General features: G+C 35.4%; 1 protein-coding gene and 1 non-coding gene across 2 annotated transcripts in view; both read left to right on the top strand.

The window, feature by feature from the left end:
* ITFG1 (integrin alpha FG-GAP repeat containing 1) overlaps positions 1 to 26018 on the top strand; it is a 204988-nt gene that overhangs the window by 145782 nt on the left and 33188 nt on the right. Inside the window, exon 13 of the mRNA XM_006207867.3 lies at positions 10989 to 11032. Within this exon, the coding sequence (XP_006207929.2) occupies positions 10989 to 11032 (44 nt within the window). The remainder of the gene's footprint in view (positions 1 to 10988; positions 11033 to 26018) is intronic.
* On the top strand, positions 15623 to 15725 carry LOC116281962 (U6 spliceosomal RNA). Its single transcript, XR_004191437.1, has one exon. It is a non-coding gene; the product is annotated as a U6 spliceosomal RNA (small nuclear RNA).

Below are 26018 nucleotides of genomic sequence, written 5' to 3'. Positions count from 1 at the left end.
AAATATCTTTAAGAATATGTGGGCTATAACGTATAGTGTGGTTTAGCATGAAATGTTCAGATCCTAAGCATTGTCATTTTAAGGAAAACTTATAAATTGCACATCCCATTAGTCATGTTTTAAACTAATTTAAGCTAATAACCAATAATTCACATATCTCATTAAGTATTTTAATTACAGTTTCTCTTTTAACTCTGAATAGGCTGTCTTCTTACATTTCATTAATCTTTTTTAAACAACTTTGGTTTTAAAGTCTTGAGATACTAGAAATCACTTTTTAGAATAGTTTATTTAAAAAGCCATTGTAAGATGCTATAATAAATCTATATATACTTTTCTAATATGATTACAAATACTAATAAGTTATAAAAGTATATGAAATGGTTAAAAATCCTTAAACTTCTAAAAATTAGACTGTGGATCAGCCAAGATCAATTAGTAGGAAAACATTTATTGACACTTGAAAGTGAGAAACAGAGAGACACTTAAAAATCAAACAAATAAAAACCAAGTTCATGGTGATGAAAACACAAATAGTAGAAGGATGAAATTATGTAGCAGTATCTGTCCTGTTAAATTTCCCTTTTCCATAATGGACCCTTTATGTATTTTATCACACCTTCCCAGTTGTTGTTAGAGTTGCTGAAGAAAAATGTTTTACTTCATTTATAGCCATATGCTTCTATACAAAATATTAAACTGTCCCACTTGTAGGAAGTGAGCTTATGCTGTAATAATAACTTCTGCCTTGGACCATTTAGAATTGAGTGATTTTTTTCTGACTGAAGCACAAAGGATGACATTTTTTTATTCTGATATCACTTGGGAAATTATACTCATGCACTGATTTAATTGACCACTGGTACTTTTCACTTGTTCATAAGCTTAACATTATGGAGTCTTAAAATTGTAATTTCCAGGTGACATTTGTAAAAGTGCCTTTCTTTTTTGATTATGCAAGATATTTTTAAAGCATTATTCCTTTTTTATTTGTAAATTTTTGGTTTGGTATTCATTTTGTTTTCTCATTACAAAAATATGGCAGCCTATTGTAAAACATTTGAAAGTCTGGAAAAGTATTTTTTAAAAACTGCACTCTTTGCCACTTATTAGATACAACAATTTGAACACTGAGCATGCTTTGCTTACTTCTGCTGGTTCCTAGAGTTTCAAAAGAAACTGCAGCAGTGAAGCTGATACTTTAAAATCCTGGAATCCAGAATTATAGAATCTGTAATTTATTTAAAAAGACAAATGAGACTTGCTAATATTTATTGCTTATCATGTGCCAGATCCTCTACCAAGCGTTTTGCATGGGTTGTCTCATATAATAGTAACTATATGTAATAATTTCTAAATGAAAGCATGAGAAGTATAGCTTTTAAAAATAGTATAATCTTACATATTATATAAGGAGAAAGAGAAAGCAGAAAATTAGCATACAAAATAACAAGTTAATACTTCTGGTTTTTTCTCTTGATTTCTGACTTTAGAGAGTATGTATCATCCATGATCTAGCCTCATTCATTCAGACTCTGCCTATTCAAGGCTCCCACTTTTCTATATAATTGTGTCATATGTAAGCAAACATACACAAATAGCCCTTTAAAACCAGACCATTTTCCTCTATGCTAGTCAGAGGGTTGAGCACCTGGAGCTACCTAATAACAACATAGATCCCAGCTTGGAATCATAGGATTTGGAAATTTTGTACACTTTATAAATTGTATTTTATATTTTTTATAATATTTTATCTAACCACATTATTTTAAGGATTTTTCTAAAACTGTATAACAGAGAAAGGTGAAGTGATTTGCCCAGGCCCATGCTGTGCATTGGCTCACACAGCAGTAGATGGCCCTACTTAATGGAACATCCTGTACTGTATGAATAGAATGCCTGAGAGGAGCTGAACTTAATGGTTTTAAGTGTTGACATCAGATAGTCACTTTGGGGTTTATTCTTGGTAAGCACTAATGACCTATAGACTTCTGCATGACTAATCTGATATGCACAGAAACTAGCAGCAGCAACAAAAATCCTGTTAATAACGGAAGATGAACTACTAACACATATTAAATGTATGCTCTGTTGTGTTTCTCAGCAGCATTTAATTCAGTTCTTCCTTTCTTTTTGAAGAAGTTACATGTTACTTTAATATGTTTAATGTTAAACTATGTTTAAACTGTATTACAAACCTGTCACATTAATATGCTGAAAAATTATGGAGAGAGAAAATGAGAATAAAAATTTTCCTTATATAGCCTGTACATTTAAAGAAACCTAACACATTTTAGACTTTTTTTTAATTAATTTGAAGGGAAGAAAATAGTAAAACTTATGTACATGAGTTGAGTGTGTCCCTTTTTTTCTGATGGTAAAACTAACGGGTGGGTTACAAAAGGATCTAGTGATAAAGCCAAAGCTGAAAGTAAAATTTTCCTCATCTGTAGTATTCATTAACAAAAACAGTATAATTAATGAAAGTAGCTAAAGACATTTTTTATCTGCCTTATGTCAAACTTTCATAGCTAGTACAGCCTGGAAATCATGCAGTTTAAGTCTACCTTTCCTGCTGCAGTAACCATGTAGCTGTCACTGGACAAAAGGTCAGGATGAAATGAAAGGTAGGTGAAATAATAATTTCAGATGAAGAACAGCTTAACCTTTATAATAGTATTTGGGAGTTCTGAATTCCTAACTAAACAATATTATCAATGTTATCAATCAGAATATTAACTAAGCTCAAGGAATAATACTATTCCTTCTTGAATCTGTAGTTGCAAAACCTAAGGAAATGCATATTCTATTTGTGTTATGTAGACAACTCTTTTATTAAACATACATATATACAGACATACCTCAGAGATACTGCAGGTTTGGTTCCAGACCACTGTAATAAGTGAATATCACAATAATGTGAATCACACAAATTTTTTGGTCCCAGTGCATATGAAAGTTATGTTTAAGGTATGCTTTAGTCTGTTAAGTGTGCAATATTACCATTAAGTCTTTTTAAAAATGTAATTGTATTTAAAAAATACTTTATTGCTAAAAAATGCTAACCATCATCTGAGCCTTCAGCAATTCACAGTAGTAACATCAGAGATCACATGTACACACATGGGTCTGTGTACATGTATGTGTGTTTAACAAATATAATAACAATGGAAAAGTTTGCAAAATGGTGAGAATTACCAAAATGTGACACAGAGGCACAAAGTGAGCAAATGCTGGTAGAAAAATGGCACCAATAGACTTGCTTGACACAGGGTTGCCACAAACCTTCAATTTGTAGAAAAAATAAAATTTAAAGAAATCTGCAATGTCTGAGAAGTATAAAAATGCAAAGTGCAATAAAAATGAGTTATTCTCATATGATACGTATGTGTGATATGTGCATATGTATACATTTAAATCTTATCATTTTCATCCTATTATGTGCTTATAATGTGGAACTTCAGATTCAGTAGAGGAAGTCTTCTAAACAACAGAAATAGATACAGGAACCCAATTTTTAGCTTGCTATAAACAAAATGAAAGAGACTGTTAATGTAATTTCAAGTAAATACTCTCAACTATGCTAAACAAGACATTTTATCTTATACAGAAAATAAAATAATCTAATTTTCCATTGACTTCCCATCTGCTATGGAAGTATAATAATGTGTTTTTTAAATGAGTTAGTGTCTAGCAGCCACAAGGTCTTTCAGAAGAGGGCCATTCCTTTTGTGACCTTGAGTAATGTACTGGCCCAAGCTTCTGGTTCCTCTTCTGAAAAAAAAAAAAAAGGTAGGGGATGGGGGAGATGGCGTTAGACTTACCTCACAGCCTTGCTGTGGGGATTAAGGAAGAGCATGCATGAAAGCAAATTCATGTTCAGAGTTTGGCACTTACCAGAACATCAGTGAATGTTTGCTAAAAAGATGCTTGATAGCCTTTCTAGAGGATAGTTTCACTATATATGCCCAAAGCTTTAAGCTTAAACCCAGAAATAATTATATTTCTATGAATTTATCGCAAGGAAATTGTCAGAGATATGCCAAAGATTTGTGTATACTGCACTATGTCTGTAAAAGTGATCTTCGGTGGTGTTTTTAAGAGGATAAAATGTTGGATTATAGGGTAGAGGAGAACCTAAATACCCTAATGAGAAAAGTGGGTCTGTGTACATGTATGTGTATTTAATGATGTGGGAAAAGCTTAGGTTACACTAACCAAGAGAAGATGACAAAATTGTGTGTCGTATGATTTCATTTATGTGAAAAAATAATTTTTTTTTTTGGTATTTGTACATCTTAGTCTGTTCCAGTTGCCGTAACAAAGCACCGCAGGCTGGGCAGCTTAAACAACAGAGATTTATTTCTCCCAATTCCGGGGGTGGGGAATTGCAAGGTCAAGGTGCCAGCAAGGTCGACTTCATTCTGAGGTCTCTCCTCTTAGCTAGTAGGCCCCCCATCTTGCTGTGTGCTCACTTGACCCCCTCTTTGTGCTCATGGGGGAGAGAGAACAAGAGAGCAAGCTTCTTATAAGGACACTAATACTATCAGATCAGGACTCCACCTCCAAGACCTCATTTAACCTTAATATCTTCCTGAGAGGCCCCATCTCCAAGTACGGCCACACAGAACTTGAGGGGGCAGGGCCTGACATTCAGTCCTTGACAGTGTAATACCTTACAACAAATTGGAAACAACATATGGATGGGTTACAAGTGATTTTTATTTTCTTCTTTTTACTTCTCTATATTTTAACTTTTTTTCCTAAAATAACATGTATTCAAAATATTCAAAAAACATATAGACATAGGAAGTGACTGGCAGATCAGTGGTTGCTTTGGGCCAGGGGTGGAAAGTGAGGCATGATAGCTGAAGGGCACAGGGTTTCCTTTTTGTGGTGATGAAAACTGATTGTGGAGAGAGCTCTGGGAATATACTAAAAACTAATGAATAGGACACTTTAAATGGGTGAATACAATGGTGTGTGAATTCTATCTCAATAAAATTGCTATAAAAATATGTCTGAAGGGGGTTTTGGAAATCTGTTTGTTAGCACTTACAGTCACTGTGTCCAGCATATTCTCCCCCGCTGCATATTATGTTGTCTGGGCTTTTGACTCCTAGTCAGTTTTTCTCAGCGAAGATCTGTTATGCAGCAAACATTCATTGCTATCAACAGGAATCTGTCTGCTTGGAAGAGGAAGATATACACATGTAGATAGCTAAAGAGCAGTAAAACGAGCTTTATACTCGAATGTTGAATGGAATTATATATGCTACAAGATTTTAAGGTCAAAGAAGGCTTCTGTGACGATGATAGGTGGGAACCTAGATGCTGAAAGATGGTTAAGGTTTGGAAGGACCAAAATGGGCAGTTAACATTCCAGGAGTGGGAGGCCGTGATCACAGCAATAAAGAATGAGCAGATAGTGAAAAGTAGAAACTAACTCGCCTTCTTGTACTGTGTTGAAGATTGTTAAGAGACAATGTTGATAGTATCCGTTGATACATGGGCATCTATCGCAAAGAGATTTTTTCAGTGAACCAGTAACTGCAGATACTTAATTGAATTAGTCAGGGTTCTCCAGAGAAACAGAACCAATAGAAAATAGAGAACAAGAGAGAGAGATTATAAGTAATTGATTCACATAGTTATGGAAGCTGGCAAGTGCAAAATCTGCAGAACCAACATCCCAGTTTGAGTCAAAAGGCCAGCAGGCAGCTGAGAACCAGGAAAAACTGATGTCCCAGTTCATCAGGCAGAAAAACCTCATGTCCCAGTTTGAAGGCCATAAGGCAGGAGAGTGCTTACTCAGGAAAAGGTCGGCTTTTGTTCTATTTATTTAGGCCTTCAACCGGTTGGATGAGACCCACACACGTTATGAAGAGAAATCTGTTTTACTCAATGTAATGATTAAATGTTAATCTTATCCAAAACACTGTCACAGAAACAACTAAAATAACGATTGACCATATATCTGGGCACCTCATGGCCCAGTTAAGTTGACACATATAACCATTACTGTATTTAAATTCTTCATCAGAGTCTGTGATCAAATGTGTAGATTAAGAAGGTGAATTTTGCAGCAATATTCAGAAGAAAAAGTAGATGTTCATTAAAAAAAAAAGTCTGACCTAAGAGGTCGGGCTTTGGAATACAGTCATCTACATGTAAAGTGATAAGATGGTAGAAAGAAAGTTGTGGCAATGGGAGGAAATAAGGTGAAAGTGCATAGCTTGGTGAGATTTTACAGAGATACTCTCCCTTGTAGCCACAATCAAGATAAAATATTTCCAGCACCCCAGAAAGACCCCTCGTATTCCCTTGCCCAGCCAACATTCCCTGCGGGAGTGTGACTACTGTTCTGATCTCTGTCACCATAGATTAGTTTTTCCATTTCTGAATGTTATTTAAATGCAGTCGTACAGTATGTTCTCTTTGTGTCTGGCTTCTTTGGTTCACTATTATGTCTGTGAAATTCATCCAACACTTAACATTTGTAAATAGAATCTTACTGAACATATTTGCCTACATCTTTTTTTTCCACCTTATCAAGAGAGTATGAATACCTTTTGAAGTCAGCACTTACAGGTGTCTCATTCTTTTAATAGACCCATGTCATTCCATAATACTATAGATGTTCCATAATTTATTAAGCATTTTCTCTCTCAGTCGATACATAGGTAATTTCCAGTATTTCATACACGTGAAACTGATGAGTTGAGGGGCTATGTTTTTAGTGTTAACAGATAATACCAAATTACCTTTCTCAAAAGTTGTACACATTTATATTCCCACCAGCATATGACACTGTCCAGTTTACCACATTTTCATCTAAAAGCTGTACAGTTTTATTTCAGTAATAAATTTGTTTTTAGAAAAAGTAATACATGCAAATGGTGAAAAAATATAAAAGAATATAATGGTGAAAAGTAAGTCCCCCTTTCACCCCTGTTTCCCAGTGGTTCAGTTCCTCTCCCCAAAAACAACCTCTTCTTTGTGTCCAGGATATTTTATGCATATACAAGCACATATATGTAAATATTTTTATTTTACATAGATGATAGTTCTAGACTTTGCTTTCTCCACTTAACAATATATCTTGTTAAGATAACAAGATAATGTAAAGCTATCTCGTTTTAACCACTAAATAGTGTCACATAGTATGGACACAGCGTAATTTAATGAGTTCCTTATTGATAGATATCAGGTTATTTTCAGTCTCTTATGGTTATTATTACAAATGATGCCACAGGGAATATCCTGTAGGATGAATTCCTGAAAACTGAATTACTAAAAATAATACATGTGCATTTTTTAAATAAGCATTATTGAAATATAGCGTACATAACAGAAAAATGTACGTAAGTACACAGGTCTGTAAATTTTCACTAAGTAAATAAATGCACACATGAAAATATACTCAGATCAAGAAGAACATGATAACAGCAACCAGAAGCTTCCTCATGCCCTGCTTTTTTGTTACTAACCCAGTTTACCTACAGGTAACTGCTAATTTAATTTCCAGAACAGTAGGTTAATTCTTCCTGGTTTTGACCTTGCATTTTTTGTTTTAACAAATGTCCCTTCATAGAAATCATATCAGTTTACACTTCTGCTTACAGTGTAGGAGAATGAACATTTCCTATCACCTTCACCAACCCAGTGGATTATTAAGCTTTTTGAGTTTTGCCAATTACAAAGTGAAAAGTGTTTTCTTGTTTTGCATTTTTCTTATACTGAGCATAGTTCAGCGTCTTTCCATGTGTTCAAGAGCCATCCGTATTTTTTCTATGAACGGCCCTTGTCCTTTTTCATTTTCTTACTGATTTATAAATGTACCATAGCATATATTAGGGAAATTATTCCTTTGTGATATACATTATAAATATTCTTCATAGCTTGCCATTTATCTTTGACTTTATTGTTTTTCCTACAGACATTTTATTGGGTTCTTTTTGCCTTTTTGTTAGGTATAAAATTGATTTTTTCCCCTGACTAGTGAGGCTGAGTATCTTTCTTCATGGTTTTTTGATTATTGGTACTTTATCTTCTGGATATTATTTCTTGATACCCTTTGGTTTTATTAGATTATCCTCACCTAACTCATATCTAGAAGCTCTTTGTGTATTAGCAATAGTATCACTTAGTATGTTTTTTTTAAAAGTTCACAGCCCCCGGTCATTTGGTTTTTTTTTTAATTTTGTGATATCTTTTTTAATTCTGTAACACCACGATAGCTCTACTGAGGTATAATTTACATACCATACCATTCGCCCATTTGATTTTACCATATTCACAGAATTGTGCAAACATCACCACAATCAATTGTAGAACATTTTCATCACCATAGGAGAAACCCTGTGCCCTTTAGCTACCACCCTCAATCCCCCATCCCCAGTCCTAGGCAGCCACTACTTTCTGTATCCATAGATTTGTCTATCCTGGATATTTCATATAAATGGGTTCATATAATATGTGATCTGACTTCTTTCACTGAGATAATGTTTTCAAGGTCCTTCTATGCTGTAGCATGCATCAGTACTTTATTTCTTTTAATTGTCAAATATCCCATTATATAAATATACCACATTTTGTTTATCCATCATTTGATGGACATTTGGATGGTTTCCTTTTGGCTATTATGAATAATACTGCTGTGAACATTCATGTACAAGTTTTTGTGTGGACATATATTTTAATTCCTGTTGATATATACCTAGGAGTGAAACTGTTGGGTTAAATGGGAACTCTTTGTTCATCTTTTTAAGGAATTGCCAAAGTTTTCCAAAGTAGCTCGACCATTTTACATTCCCACCAGAAATGTATGAGAGATCCAATTTCTCTACATCGTCACTAAAATTTGTTTTTATCTGACTTTTTGATTATACCCATCCTAATGGATGTGACGTGATATCTCACTGGGGGTTTGTTTTGCTTTTTTTAACATCTTTACCATTTTTTGTGTGTGGTAACATAAAATTTACTATCTTAGCCATTTTTAAGTGTACAGTTTAGTAGTGTTTAGTGTTTCACATTGTTGTGAAACAGATCTCCAGAACTTTTTCACCTTACAAATCTGAAACTCTGTACCCATTTAACAACTGCCCCTCTTCCCTTACCCTCAACCTCTGGTAATCACCATTCTGTTTTGTTTCTCTGAATTTGACAACTTTCGATACAGTATTTGTCTTTTTATGTTTGATTTACCTAGCATAATGCCCTCAAAGTTCATTCATGTTATACCATGTGACAGGATTTCTTTCCTTTTTAAAGTGGGATAGTATTCATTTCCACTCTGAGTTTATACCACATTTTGTTTAGCCACTCTTCTGCCAGTGGGCATTCATTTGGGTTACTTCCACCTCTTGAATAGTGTGAACGGTCTGCATTTCATTGTGGTTTCGGTTTGTATATCCCTGATCACTAATGATGCTGAGCATCTTTTTATGAGCTTTTGATACCTCTGTATAATCTTTGGAGAAGTGCCTATTCAGATCCTTTGCCCATCTTTTCATTGGTTTCTCTTTTTATTATTGAAGTGCAAGAGTTCTTTATATTAGCCGTGTCTTTACCAAATGTAATTTTTATTTTATACATCAAAGTCTAACTTTATTTTCCTCCAACTAGCCAATTATCCAGTACCGTTTACTGAATAATTCATCCTTTCCCTCCCTAACAAGTGTTTATTAAGTAAATATATTGGGCTAGGCCCTGAGAAAGTAAGAATAAAATTATACAGAGCTTGCATCCTGGTACAAAGACAGACTTGTGAGTAAATAATTTGCTATTCAGCATGATAACGTTTTAATGAAGGTTTATGAAAATCACTTTGGGACAAGTGAAGTATTAATGACTGCCTAGAGTTGAGGGAAGAGGAACAAAGGAGAGGGAGAAGTAAGGTCATGGAGTGTTTGAGAATAAAAGAGGCACTGTGCTGGGATAAATAAACTTAAATTGAAAATTGTTTTACAAGTATGAAACATTTCAGTGTTTCCTCAAGTTGTATTTAATGTAAGTATTATAGTAAATGAACAAGTATCTTCTTTTGTGATGAAATGTCACATTCATTTCTTGATGCCTTTGTACTCTATATACCCTGCCTAAGTATAATATTTCTATTAGAATGACTGTCATTTCACATTTGTAGAATATAAATAAACATAAGGAACCATTTTCCTATGGATATATTTGAGCTAGCCAGTAATCACAATTATTATTGATATAATTGATACTTACTGAGAAGTCAGTCCTAAGTATTGTCAGCTGTCTTCTTTTAATTTATAACATATAGAATATTTAATAGCACATATTTAATAGTCTGCCTTCTTACAAAGGAATTGGTTCACATGAGATGGTAGTAGTATAGTTATATTACAAAACTTGTGTTAGTTATAGAATGTTCAGATATTCTAGCTTTTTCTTTTTGGGTGATTATAGAAAAATGTATCATAATTTTTGTATATTTGTTGTAGGCCCATGAATTATTTTATAGGTGTGTTCTCTGTACAAGTTATCAGAGCTGCCCAAACTCTTTGACCCAGGAACTTTGACTAGATAAATGGAAATGGTCTAGTCTGAGATATGAAATGCTAAATACTCTATTTGGGTTCATTTGTATACATTTTAATTGGTTTGCATTTGGCACTTCTCTGTCAGATCCTGAGTCATCCTGGGAATTTAGCTAACCAGATATAAAGTAGAACCTACTGCCAACAGTAGGTATGATATGACCATGATTAATTATCTCACCTATGTGTTTCACAAAATGGCACCATCTTGACTGCTTAATAAAGGCTTTAGATGTGTTGGCATAAAGTGAACAACAGAAATTTAGTTTCCTCAGATCTAAAGAAATTGAATTGGTTTCTACTTATGATCATGAATCAGTCGGGCATAATAGATTTTAGGGGAAAAATTAGAGCTTACTTTAAATGTAAGTTTACATTCTAACAGTAATAATAGTTTTTTTTTAAATTTTTCCACAGTTCTTAGTGGTTTCTGTTCTAATGACTGCCCTCGTAAGATAACGGTAAGTAACCTTAATTCTCAGTTGTAAATATTTCTGTGAAAATTCTCTGCATGATAAATAGATGCACACAAAATAGTTGTTATAGGTTAAATCAAATTGTTGTTATTTTTAGAAGTGATTAAAGTATCCTTCAGTGCTCAAGTAAAGTTTACTGGGAATAAAGTACCTTTACTGAAAAATTTCTTACCTAAGGTTCACTTCCTTTATGAAGACTTTTCTGAATTTTTTTGGAAAATTGACCACACCTCCCATTATTTCTGGGCATATTACTGCCATTTTGGCATATATAATACTTGATCACACTCTGTTTGTATTTAATGCCTCTCCACACTAGACTGCAATCCCTTGAGGCCAAGAACCATGCTGTCTTTGTATACCTGGTTCATAGCACAGGGTCAGGCATGTAGTAGACAATAAATGAATTTTGGGGGGTAAAATCTTAATACTGACTTGCTGTATAATGGAATATTTCCATGAAATAACAAAATGTGAAAATAATTAGGCTTAGTTTTTGAAATTTCCAGTTCATGTAAATTGTAATAAGAATATTACATTATATTTAAAAGCATGAGCATGAATGCATGCATGTGTGTTGGTATATCCCTGTTTGGGTCCTCATAAAAACCCATGTTTCATAAGGAATTATATGCCTTATTTAAAGGTGAGGAAACTTAAGGCTCAGAGAAATGTTATCCAAAATCATAGAGCCATTAATTAATGAAACTAAAACACAGAACTAGATGTTCTGATTAGAGTTTCATATTTTTAATAACCCTTTAAAGCACTACTTCATTATCAATGTTTTATGTATGATTGGGAAACTTCCCATATTTAAGACATGTGGAAGCAGACCCTGACCCAGAGATTTGCATGGAAAGGTTTAATGTAGACTCTTCTTGAGAGCAACATCTCTGGAGTAGTTAGGAAAGCAGGACTGGCTGAAGGAGAAGTTGGTGTATGAGCTGTGGAGCTAGGATGGTTTTTCTAAGATGGTCCTGCATGAACCAGATATAGCATGCAGGCAGTCTCTAGGAAGGGGTTATAATTTGTACAAGCCAGCTCCCTTTGGTTAAGAAAATTTCTAGGTAAGAATTTCTAGGTAAGAACTCAGCTGTGAGTTGTTAGCAGCCAACACTTGGAACAGCTCAGGGAATACTGCCTCAGTCCTGAAGGGAAGGTCTGGACACTGTGTCACAACATCCACTGTGAATGATATGAGTACCTGGTCAAACGTATCTGCTTCCATATCATTATAAAAATGTAGGTGTACAGTGGGGGAGGCTTTGAGGAGGGGAAGTGCAGAGGGTATGTGGGAAATCTGTACTTCCCACCTAATTTTTACTGTGAATCAAAAACTATAAAAATAAAGTCTATTTTTTAATTAAATGCAAGATTAGCCCCCAATTAATCAGACTTGTTTATTCAGGTATTGTCTAACCAATTTGTGAAATATTCAGACCCTTTGTTCCTCTTCTTTTCTTATTGACCATATCCCCACTGTATGGCTCTTTCATTACATGGTCAATCAAAGAACTTTAAAAAGTTGAAATTGAGCCCATTTTTTTTACCCACAAATTTTAGCAGAAATTTTGATAGGAAAGGCTGTTTGATTAGGGCAGGTTATACTTCTAAGGTCACTAATGCTCCTTATCCTAAACTAACACCCACTTCTATTATATGGAGAACGGAACCATTTAGAAAGTCACATAAGTAAAGTCCAGCGTGCAGAGCTGTTCTTAGAATGACTACTCTAACAGCCCAGCACCTTTGGGCTTTTCTGCGAGTGCCTCCCATTCATCCATTTATTCATCCTCTGCCTCCCATTCATTCATTACTTTCTTTGAAGTTCAGATCCTTCTTCTGTTCTTTTCTCTCCTCCTTTTCCTTCTGGTAGTCCCACAACACATGTTACACCTTGATAATTTTCCCAGAGTTCTTGGATACTCTGTTCCGTCTTTTCATCAGTTTCCCTCTTTGGACTTCAGTTTTGGAGGTTTCTGTTGTTATATCTTCAAGTTCACTGATCCTTTCCTCGGCTGTGTCTAATCTGCTGATGAGCTCATCAGAGGCATTCTTTATTTCTGTTGCAGTATTTTTTATTTCTACCACTTCCTTTTGATTTTGCTTAGAGTTTCCATCTCTCTGCCTAAATTAACAATCTTTTCTTGCATGCTGTCTCCTTTTTTCCATTAGAGCCTTTATCTTGTTAATCATAATGATTTTAAATTTCTGGTCTGATAATTCCAGCATCCATGCCATATCTGAATTTGGTTCTGATGCTTGCTTTGTCTATTCAAACTTTGTTTTCTGCCTGCTAGCATGCCTTGAAATTTTTTGTTGAGAGCCAGACATGATGTATTGGATGAAAGAAACTGGTAGATAAGCCTTTATTATGAGGTTTTATGTTTATCTGGCTAGGAAATAGACCGTGTTACTGTTTGCAGTAGCTGTGCTGTCAAAGGCAAAATTTTCCTCTAGTGTCTTTTTTATCTCCTCTGTTGTCTTTATGTCACCCTACAGACACCCTCTTAAATGGGTCTGAAGTTTGCAGTTCTGTTTACTGTAATCTCATTATTAAACAGGAGCCCAATTGATGTGGTTGTGAAGTATAGCACTACAGTAGGAGAAGCATCCTATAACTCTGTGATTAAGTCTCAGTCTTAGTGAGCCTGTATCCCTGGGCTGAGACTTGCACAGGTGCTTCTCAGCTTCCCCTCCCCTGCAGGTTAAACAGGAAAGCTAGAGGAGGCTGAAGTTAGTTATTTCCTTTCCCCTGGGTTAGGCTTTAGTAAAACCCAAATTACTTGAGCTCTGGTAAAATAGTTTCCCTTAAGGGCAAGCTATCATTAAGGAGGAGAGAGCTCTGGGCATATTTTTAAATGTTTTCTTGCCCCTCTCTGTGCTAGAAGCATGAGGGGTTTTTCCCCCAAACTTCCCCTTGAGAATTTGATGAACTCCTGGAGGTAAAAGTTACAGAAGTGTGGGGTTCCTCTAAGACTGCCTCCCTGTCTCCCCCAGAGTTTTGAACTCTCAAACTGTTTTAACTGATTCTTCAGCAATTTTTCAATCACAGTTTAAGTGTTCCTACCAGTACTGGCTCCAATTTCAGTCTTCTGCTTCTAGACTTCTGCTCCCAGTAAGCTGTGATTCTCTGTGTCTGCCTCTCTCAGTTTTCAGGGTAACAGTTTGCCCTGTGACCTCAGTTCTCTGATGCATCTAAATAGAGTTGATTTTCAGTTTCTTCAGCTTTTTTTGCTATGAGTACAGGAATAACAACTTCCAAGCTTTTTACATGTCGGACCAGAAACCAGAAGCTCTCCTTGAATTTTTATCAGTATTGCTTTATTTTGTTTGTTTATTTCTTATAGCTTTATTGCAGTATAATTTACATGCAATAAAACTGTACACATTTGATATATTTGATTTGATGTTATGACATGTATAATATATATGTATATATGCAATATATCTTTTTATGGATACACAGAGATGATCAACAACTAATATCAAAATAATGAGTATATCACATCCAACAGTTTTTCGTGCCCCTCGGCTGTCCCTCCTTCCCACCTTCCCTGGCCCTCCTTCCCTACCCAGCTCTTCCTCAGACACCACTGATAGGTTCTCTGTCAGTCAGTGTTGCTTTATTTTAAAAGTTGTTTTTGTTTTGTTACTTCATGGCTTTTAAAGTATATCTTCCTCTGTGACATTTTTTGCTCTTTACCTTGAATTGTGTTTTTAACTTTTTTTGAAAAATTTTAAATATGGTTAAAAATATACAGTAGTATAAAACTCCCTGTGCCCATACTACCGTCCAGCTGGAACACTACCCCCGCATACTCAGTCTTATTTCACCTATACCCCTATCCACTACTTACTCCCCTCACAGCCTCCCTTAGATCATTTTAAGGCAAATTCGTCATATCTTATATTCTGTAAATACTTTAGTGTGAGATAAGGAATTTACATATGAGACTGGAAATTCTTATTTTTCATAAGAACTACTTTAGATATTTTCCAGTTTCCTTTACATCCAACCCCAACTTCCAGTCCTCAGTAACTGACCTTGTCTCCTACCTCAAAGAGCAAATAAGAAGATAAAGTGAGAATTTCTTCAACTATCCACGTAACTTTGGGAAAATTATTTAACTCCTGTCAGGTCGCTTTGTCCACATGTATATAACAGGGAAACTAATAGTACCCATTTATGTTAGTTTTCTCTTGCTGCTAACAAATTACCATAAACTTAGTGGCTTAAAACAACACAAATTTATTCTTGTACAGTTGAGGTCAGAACCCCATATGTGGTTGACACTGAGCTAAAATCAAGGCATCAGCAGGGCTCCATTCTTTCTGGAGGCTTTGGGGAGAATCCATTCCCTTACCTTTCATGAACTTCTTGAGGTCTCCTACATTCCTTGGCTCATGGCCCCTTGCTCCCTCTCCAGATCCAACAGTGTAGCATCTTCAAATTCCTGACCCTAACCCATCTAGCCTTCTTCTTTCACTTATAAGAACCCTTGTGATTACATTGAGCCCACCTGGATAATCCAAAGTAATCTCCCCATCTCAAGATCCTTAATCATGTGCTTGCTTCAGCAGCAAATATACTAAAATTGGAACAATACAGAGAAGATTACCATGGCCCCTGCATGAGGATGACATGCAAATTCAGCAAGCATTCCATATTTTTAAGAGGAAAAAAAACCCTTAATCACATCTGCAAAGTCCACTTGCAGCATTATATTTAGCAGGTTCTGGGAATTAGGATATGAACCTCTTTAGGGGATAATTATTCTGCTTACTACACTCCCACATAAGTTTTTGTTAAGAATAGAGGAATTAATATAGATAAATCACAAGAGAGGCCTAATATACAATAAATATTCAAAAAGTGTATCTGCTATTATTTGTCAATGTTAATGTTTTTTCCCCTGGATCCATAATATCCCTTTATTAATAAGGACAGTGAGTTCCAAATATCTGAGAAACACTGGTACTCTGCCTGCCTTCAGAATAGTCCCATTCAGAGATCTCCTTGACTTCTTCTTGACCTTTTCTTGTCATATAGATCTTTTTTAATAGATATTACAAAATTTATGAAATATGGATATGGAAGATATCAGTATTTTTAGTGAAAGCTACCATAAGCATCTGTGAATCAAAAGAATATATTCCTATTTCCTAACTTTTTTCTTTCAATATTCAATTAATATTTTGAATTTTTTATTCTCAGTATTTTGGCCTTCCTCTATGTTAGTAGAGATCATAGCTTCTTTCCCTGTCACTTGGTCATTCTTTTTACCGAAGCCTAGTGGTGCCTTTTCCCACTTTATAGATTATGAGTCTAGAAGCAAGCAGATGAGTTCTTTCCCAGTTGAACAGCAGAGGAGTTTAGAAATGTCCCTTTAATACTCTGTATACAGAGAGTCTGTGCATGTTCCTTTTAAATAGCTCCATGAAGGCAGATAGTATCAGTTTGTTTGTCAGTGTCTTAGAGAACCTAGCGCAGGACTTTGTGTTTAACAATTTGTCAGTTGACTTCTGTAGCACGAAAATGTCATCCCTTCATCCACACTCATCCCTCTTCCTTTTTCTCGTGACTAAAAATTAATGCTCTAACTATGCTGAGGGTCCTACATACATCTCAGGGACCTCATTCAGTTGCTTATTCTGTCTGGCCCATGTAGTCAACTCCATCATTGTTGGTGCCAGGGAATCAGCATTTAAGAGTGCCTAAATCTCCCTTATCTATAAACACATATACAGGTACTACCTCCAAAACCCCACCTCCTCTCCAGTCACTGCCTAATCCCTGTTTTTCCTTCCTAGCCAGACTTCTTGAGTTCTCTACAGTTGGATCTCTCCAGTTGTTTACTTCCATATCTTTAACCCACTGTGCAGTCTAGTCCTTGGCCTTACACCACTGAAAGTGCACTTGATTCTGCTGATCACTTCTTCCAGGAACACTCCCTTCCTGGCTTCCTTTACACTCTCCCTTCCTGGATCCTCTCCTATGTCCCTGGCCACTCTCCCAGCTTCCTTTGTGGACTTGCCCTCTGCTCATCCTTTACAGGTTGCTGCATCTCAGGATTCCATTCCAAGTTTTCTTTTCACTCTATATGCACTCCAAGTATTTCAGTCTCTCCCCTGGCTTTTCTTTTTTTTTTTTTTTTCTTTGCTATTTGTGACACTGATTACTCCCAAATTTACCATCTGTCCCTCCTGAGTTTCAGACCTTTATATCTGAGTGTCTTACCAGGACCTCAAAACTAAAATCGAGTGTGTCCCCCCAGTAAACTACTCATGTTCCCTATCCAGTTACTTTTTCCTTTCCCTCACCCCCACATCTACTAGATTACTGTTCTCTCCCCTTAACTGCCCCTTCTCTGTGTCCTGCTACTTTCTATCATCATTTTTCACCTGACTACAGTTATCTGAGCCATCCTTCAGAAAGCAACCTCAGCGATCTTTGTAAAATACGAACCTTCAGTGGCTGCCCTCTGCCCTTGAGCAATGGGTCTAATCTAGTTTATTGAGTTAGAGCCTCTGTTTACCCCTTGCTGTCCTTGCTCACACCCTCTCCCAGCTCGCTGTCAGCCGCACTGAACTACTATGTCCTCCATGCTCTCTCATCTCCAGCCTCTTGCGTGTTATTCCTCTACCTGCAGCCTCCTCTTCTCCAGCTTCTCAGAGTCCTCCATGTGACCTTCAGGTCAGCTCTTAGACCATATCTCCTCTGAGAATCCTTTGCTGGCTCCCCTTTGACGTAGGATTGGACACATCTTCTATTGTTTCTCAGCAGCCTGTGCTTAGTTAGTCCTACTGCTACCACTTCAGTCATGTAGTGAGTTTTCTGTCCTAAGTCCTTGAAGAGGAAAGGCTGTGTCTTGTTTATTATTCTGTCCTTACTTCCTAACACAGTGCCTGACACAATACATATTTGATGTATGAATAAATGAGCTTTTCCTAAAATTTGGTTTGTTTTCTGATAGTCCTACACTGATCAATTTACTATACTGTCTCTTTACCACGATCACATGTTCATTGTTAAGTTTGAACAGTTGCAAAATAAACCACAACTTATTCACAAGAGAAATGTACTCTTATTAGTTTCCCTAATATAAAGGGAAACTTCCCTTACTTGGGTTCCCAGAGATATGTCTTTTTACCATCCTTTACAAAGGGAAAAAATGTCTTGCAGTTTTAAGAAGAAACCAAAATTGAAAGAAAATAAAATATTGAAGAGTAAAGAGAATAATATATTGAATTTAATGTCTTGAAGAAATGAGTAAGAAACAATATTAAAAAGTCAGTATTAAACTAAATTGGGCAATGCAGCTAACACTAATGAACATAAAGAAAAATATCAGTGAGTGTTTATGAAAAACATGATGGATTACCTTTGAGAAAAATTAAGTGCACACTGTAAGGCAGCTATCTTTCTAATGTTCTAGAATAATAAACTTATATGGCATAATCAAACCTAACACTGATATTTATCTAATATAATATGTCTTGTAAGTCCTTCCAGTTTTGTCTTATCTTCCAGAGCCAATGATGTAGAATATATTTGGTCTTCATTGTAGGAGCCCAGTTCCTTGAAACAAATCCTTAGATAATCAGGTCCTTGACACTGACACAGAAACCATCAAAATTTCTCCTGGCTACTGAAAAAGGTTGTTTCTTAAGAAAATAGAGGCATTCCAACCCTGATTTTGTAGACATCAACAGGCATACAGAGGATAGTTAGTTTAAAAGAATCTTATAATACAACACCTAAACTACATCATACATCACATCAGTGTGACACATCCTTGAGCAAGGGAAGAAGGAAAAAAAAAACTAAATATAGTCCTTTTTTTACTTATGGTATGGAAACATTGAGAGGTCAGTAATTTTTTTTAATTTCTCTGAACTCTTTCAAATATCAGACATGACATTTTAAAGGAAAGGCAAGATCATCTGTGGGAGATTTGTGCTAAGATTTTCACACAAAAAGTGAACTTGCTAGGTGATGGGGTACAGTGCTCAGCATTCCGTAGGAATAGCTAATGTCTTAACCTTGTCTTACCAAAATGTATTAAGTCAATTTGCTAAATATGTTCCATGAAAATATGTTTCTGCTTTATCAAAAAAAAATTTTTAAGGAGAAAACAGTTCATTTTATAGAAACCCTAGTATGTGTTGATTTCATTAAGCAAGAACTCTTTGCATTTAGACAACTAAGACTGTCATACCACTTACCATGGGTTGCATCCTCAAAACCATGATAGGAAAATTCAAATGAAACTAAGCACATGCACCAGGTCCATTCCTAGATACCCTGACTCAGAGCCTGCCCCTACCACCTACAAACCTTGTTCTGTTCAAGTCAGGAACTTAAATGTCTCACTGTGTAAAGGAAGAAACTGTCTCATGAAATTTTGAAGAACTCCCTAATTATTCACTTAATATAGGAAATTAAAAGCAATTACTTACTTTATATATCATTAAAAGTATGATATGTATATGGAACACATTTCTAAACATTAAAGTGTAGGATTGGCACAGAACTTTCTGTTAGACTGATAAGTGTGTCAAACTACTTAGACATTTGTAATTTCTGCCTTATTGTGTCTCCTGTTGGATGGAACAGGGGTGAGAAAATTCCACCCAATAGACCAAATCCAGCTTTCTGCCTATTGTTAGTGGAACATAGACATAATCATTTATATACATACATGTCTATGGCTGTTTTCAGGCTACTGCAGCAGAGTTAAGTAGTTGTAACACAAGATCTTGTGGCTCACAAAGCCTGTAATATTTACTCTCTATCCGACTTTTCGGAGAAAGAGTTTACCAACTCCTAGGCTAGAATAACAACTGCAATAAAAAGTTAATTACTCTCATCCTTCTCTGATTTGCTGTGTGTTCTGACCAGTACACCTAATCTTTTTAAACCTGCACCCTAATTATCCATTTAATCAGATATTTTCCTTTTCTGAGATGTTCCCTCCAAATTGTTTAAAACTATTTTTTGTGGCACTGCATAAACTACAGGATTCTTTCATTTGAATTACTCTGTATTTAGTGTTCAAGGTAAGACTCCTCCTCCCTTCATGGTTATTGTCTTATCTCTGAATCTAAGTCACATGCAAATTATAATTTGCTTCTAAATTTTGATAAAGGTTACTTAATGCTGAAATATCTGCATTTTCTGGTGTATTCTACTTGCCTCTTTGTCAAGGCAACTCTGCTCGCAACAAGACCCTGCACTTCACTTATATACCTAGCTATTAGATAGCCTAAGGTTTACCTTTAGGAGGAAAAGATCATGCTGTTTTATAGTTAAGTATGAAAAATGAGTATGCTTCTGTAAGAACAGAACAGGCCATGAGAAAACATTTACACGATAAATACTTTAAGATCATGCCTTTTACAGCTAAATAAATTAAAGTAAATGTAAACATTGCAGGTGCTATCACAATTTAGAAAACTTCTTAATCTCAATTCAGATGTTTCTCTGCCTTTCAATTCTGTGAAATTTCAGTTCTGTGAACCCTCATTTAACTCCTTTGCATTATTATTGGTTGATAAAGGAGCACTGTTGCTAAAGAAACAATTTTCTGCACCACTAAAAGCAACTGAAAAGAATGAAAACTGAAGAGAATGAGAAGTGTTTCAAACATTGTTTTTTATGCACTCAACTGAATTAATGGTTTTATTCTCTTGTATTCAATCAAAACTCAATTGTTATACAATAGTATAGGTTACACTAAATACTCTCAGAAACTGCCAATTTTTATGAAGTATACAAAGTGTAGTCCCAGTAGATCAGTGGGTTCCAGAACCACCAGCATCAGCTTCTCCTGGGAACTTGTAAGAAATACACACTCCCTGGTCCCACCAAGACCTACCGAGAAAGACATCTGGAGGTGCAGCCAGTGAACCTGTGGTTTAACACTCCCTCCTGGGGATTCTGATGTATGCTAAAGTTTGAAAACCACAGCACCAGACTTTTAGAAAAGGCATTTACTGTAAGCTAACAACCTTGACTTTATATACAGCAATTATATATACTCCGAAGTGGAATTTCATTCCAAACATACATTCTTGCAAATAAATTATTCCTGTAGTTTTAGAATCCTACATTAAAGAAAACTAGAAGGTTAACTTGATAAATGTTTCTGGTTTTGATTAAAATAATTTGCTCACTCAGTAGTTCAACATAATTGAAAATAAGATTTCATTACCAAAAAGAACATTAATTTATTTGGCCAAAATTTAAAAACTAATAGTGCATACATATTGAGCACTTACTGTGTGCCAGGCACTGTTCTAATTATTTTACACATGTTCACTCAATCTTTACTGCAATCCTATAAGATAGGTACATGATTATCCCAAATTTAAGATGAGGAAACTGAGACACAGGCTTCAAATACATCTATTCATCTCCCCACCCCCTTTTTTTTTTAAAGGTTTTAAAAGGACGTCTCAACCCGATTAATACTCTGCTTCAACTCGCTCTTCTATTATTCATTATACACTGTTTTCAAATCCTCTTTCTCCCTTCTTTTAAAAATCTTTCTCTCTCTCATTATTTTTTTCTTTTTTTCTCTCTTTTTTTTTCCTAAGTTCTATTCCTAAATAGGCATTAGATAGATAAAATCCTTAAGATCCAAAATAGACAACTGATACTCCATAAACCACAGTGCCAGAGAGGTATGAGCAAGATGAAGAAGCAGAGAAACCTTTCCCAATTAAAAGAACAAGAGGAATCCCCTGAAATAAAGATCAATGAAATAGACATCGATAGCCTACTAGATCAAGATTTCAAAAAAGGAGTGATCAAATTACTGAAGGAATTAAAAGAGATAGTGCTTAGAGAGATAAAATATGTCAAAAATGAAATTGAAGCTATAAAGAAGAGCCAAGCAGAATGGGTAAACTCATTGACAGAGATGAGGAATGGTCTAATAGCTGTGCAAAGCCGACTAGTTAATGCAGAGGAACAAATTAGTGATCTACAAGACAGGGCAATAGAAAGCACCCATTCAGAAGAACTACAAGATAAGCAAATAAAAAATAATGATAATAGCATAAGGGACCTGTGGGATAATATAAAGAGTCCCAATCTTCGCATAATAGGGGTCCCAGAAGGGGAAGAAGGATCAAAGGGGATTGAAAAGGTTTTTGAAGAAATCATGACTGAAAACTTCCCAAACTCAAAGAAGGAATCAGATATCCAAGTACAGGAAGTTAATAGGGTCCCAAACAGGAAGAATCCAAATAGACCCACAACAAGACATATCATAATCAAGATGGCCAGGGTCAAGGATAAAGAAATGATTCTAAAGGCAGCAAGAGAAAAGCAAAGAGTGAATTACAAGGGAACCCCCATAAGGCTCTCAGCTGATTTCTCTATGCAGACACTACAGGCCAGAAGGGAGTGGCAAGATATATTCAAAGCCCTGAATGAAAAAAAGATGCAGCCTAGGATACTTTATCCAGCAAGGCTATCCTTTAGGATAGAAGGAGAAATAAAGAGTTTCACAGACAAAAAAAAGCTGCAGGAGTTTAGCAACACTAACCCCATGCTAAAAGAAATATTTAAAGGGCTATTCTAAATAGAAAAGCAGCAGGATGCTACAGAAATGAGAAACTCACAACTGGAAAGGTGATAACTCATAAATTAAAAATAAAGAAAACTCGAAATTATAAAAGAAGACATACAAATCACTGAGAGTGGGAGAGAGAAGCAGGGAAATATAGAATTTTTTTTTCTTTTTTAAATTTTTTTGACAGTAGGATGGGTTTGAGATCATGTTATTATCAGTTTAATAAAAACAGGTATAGATCAATAGATTTACAAAAAAGGGTAACCATAAGTCAAAAACTTACAAGGGAGTCACAAAAATTAAATAAAACCCATGATAATACAAAGGAAAATTACCAAACCACAAAAGGAAGAAGAAAGGAACAAAGAGGATATACCAATTCAACTGCAAAGATAAGTTCAAAATGGCAATAAACACACATCTATCATTAATTACTGTAAACGTTAATGGACTAAATGCTCCAGTCAAAAGACATAGAGTGGCAGACTGGATAATAAAGCAAGAACCTTCAATATGCTGCATACAAGAGACCCACTTTAGGGAGAAGGACACATATAGATTGAGAGTGAAAGGATGGAAAAGGATATTCCATGCAAATGGAAAAGCCAAAAAAGCAGGTGTTGCAGTACTGATTTCAGACAAAATAGACTTTAAAACAAAGGCCATAAAGAAAGATAAAGAGGGACATTTTATAATGATTAAAGGAGTGATACAAGATGAAGACATTACATTCGTTAATATATATGCACCCAATATAGGAGCACCTAAGTACATACAAGAATTACTAACAGAGATAAAGGGCGATATTGATGGGAATGCAATCATAGTTGGAGATTTTAACACTGCATTAACATCACTAGACAGATCTTCCAGACAGAAAATAAACAAGGCAACAGAGAAATTAAATACTACAATAGAAAAACTAGATTTGGTGGATATTTTCAGAGCCTTAAACCCCCAAAAAATAGAATATACATTCTTTTCAAGTGCACATGGAACATTTTCCAGGATCGATCATGTACTTGGACACAAAAGAAACCTCAACAAATTTAAGAAGATAGAAATTATCTCAAGCATCTTTACTGACCACAATGCCATGAAACTGGAAATCAACAACAGAGAAACAAAGGAGAAAAAAAGAAAAGCATGGAGATTAAACAATATGTTATTGAAAAAACAATGGATCAATGAGGAAATCAAAGCTGAAATTAAAAAATACCTTGAGACAAATGATAATGAAAGCACAACCACTCAAAACCTATGGGACACAGCAAAGGCAGTGCTAAGAGGGAAGTTTATAGCGATACAGGCCTTCCTCAGAAAAGAACAATCTCAAATAAACAAGTTAACCCACCACCTGAATCAATTAGAAAAAGAACAACAAAAAGCCCCAAAAAGCAGCAGAAGGAAGGAAATAATAAAGATCAGAGAGGAATTAAATACAATAGAGATTTACAAGACCATAGAAAAAAATCAACCAAACCAAAAGCTGGTTTTTTGAAAAAGTAAATAAAATCGACAAACCACTGGCCAAACTCACAAAGAAGAAAAAAGAGAGAGCACAAATTAGCAAAATAAGAAAGGAAAATGGAGAAATTACAACAAACAAAATAGAAATACAGAATATCATATGAGAATATTATGAAAAACTATATGGAACCAAACTGGATAACCTAGAGGAGATGGACAAGTTTCTGGAAACATACCGTCCACCAAAACTGAATCAAGAAGAAACTGAACACTTGAACAATCCGATCACTAGAAAGGAAATAGAAATAGCAATTAAAAACTGCCCTACAAATAAAAGTCCAGGACCAGATGGCTTCACCGGGGAATTCTACAAAACGTACAAAGAAGAACTCATACCAGTCCTTCTCAAACTCTTCCAGACGATTGAAAAGGAGGGAATACTCCCAAACTCATTCTATGAAGCCACCATCACCCTGATACCAAAACCAGGCAAAGACACTACAAAAAAAAGAGAATTATAGGCCAATATCACTGATGAACATAGACGCCAAAATCCTCACCAAAATTTTAGCAAATAGAATCCAACAACACATAAAAAAGATTATACATCATGACCAAGTGGGGTTCATCCCAGGGACACAAGGCTGGTTCAACATACGCAAATCAATCAATGTAATACATCACATCAACAAGAGAAAGGACAAAAACCACATGATCATCGCAATCGATGCAGAAAAAGCATTTGATAAAATTCAACACCCATTTATGATAAAAACTCTCGCCAAAGTGGGTATAGAGGGAACATATCTCAACATAATAAAAGCTATATATGACAAACCTACAGCCAGCATAGTTCTCAATGGTGAAAAACTCAAAAGCTTCCCACTAAAATCTGGGACTAGACAAGGATGCCCACTATCACCACTCCTATTCAACATAGTCCTGGAAGTCCTAGCCACAGCAATCAGGCAAGAGAAAGAAATAAAAGGGATCCAAATTGGAAAAGAAGAGGTAAAAGTGTCATTATATGCTGATGACATGTTACTATATATAGAAAACCCTAAAAGGTCCACACAAAAGCTACTAGAGCTGATTGAAGAATTCAGCAAAGTAGCAGGTTACAAAATTAATGTTCAAAAATCAGTTGCATTTCTTTACACTAACAATAAATCAACAGAAAAAGAAAGTAAAGAAACAATCCCCTTTAAAATAGCACCCAAGGTAATAAAATATCTGGGAATAAATCTAACCAAGGAGGTGAAAGAATTATACACAGAAAACTATAAACCATTGATGAAGGAAATTAAAGAAGACTTTAAAAATGGAAAGATATTCCATGCTCTTGGATTGGAAGAATCAATATTGTTAAAATGGTCACACTGCCCAAGGCAATCTACAGATTTAATGCAATCCCTATCCAATTACCCAGGACATATTTCACAGAACTAGAACAAATCATAATAAAATTTATATGGAACCATCAAAGACCTAGAATTGCTAAAGCATTACTGAAGAGAAAGAAAGAGGCTGGAGGAATAACTCTCCCAGACTTCAGACAATACTAGAGAGCTACAGTCATCAAGACAGCATGGTATTGGTACCAAAACAGACATATAGACCAATGGAACAGAATAGAGAGCCCAGAAATGAACCCACAAACTTTTGGTCAACTGATCTTCGACAAAGGAGGCAAGAATATACAATGGAATAAAGACAGTCTCTTCAGCAAATGGTGTTGGGAAAACTGGACAGCAGCATGTAAAACAATGAAGCTAGAACACTCCCTTACACCATATACAAAAGTCAACTCAAAATGGATTAAAGACTTAAACATAAGACAAGATACAATAAACCTCCTAGAGGAAAACAGGCAAAACATTATCTGACATACATTTCAAAAATTTTCTCCTAGA

Source organism: Vicugna pacos, chromosome 9 (genome assembly GCF_048564905.1).
Source record: "Vicugna pacos chromosome 9, VicPac4, whole genome shotgun sequence".
In the NCBI taxonomy this organism is placed as follows: Eukaryota; Metazoa; Chordata; class Mammalia; order Artiodactyla; family Camelidae; genus Vicugna; species Vicugna pacos.
The sequence above is the reverse complement of the archived record's forward strand: the minus strand, read 5'-3'. Positions and strand labels throughout refer to the sequence as shown.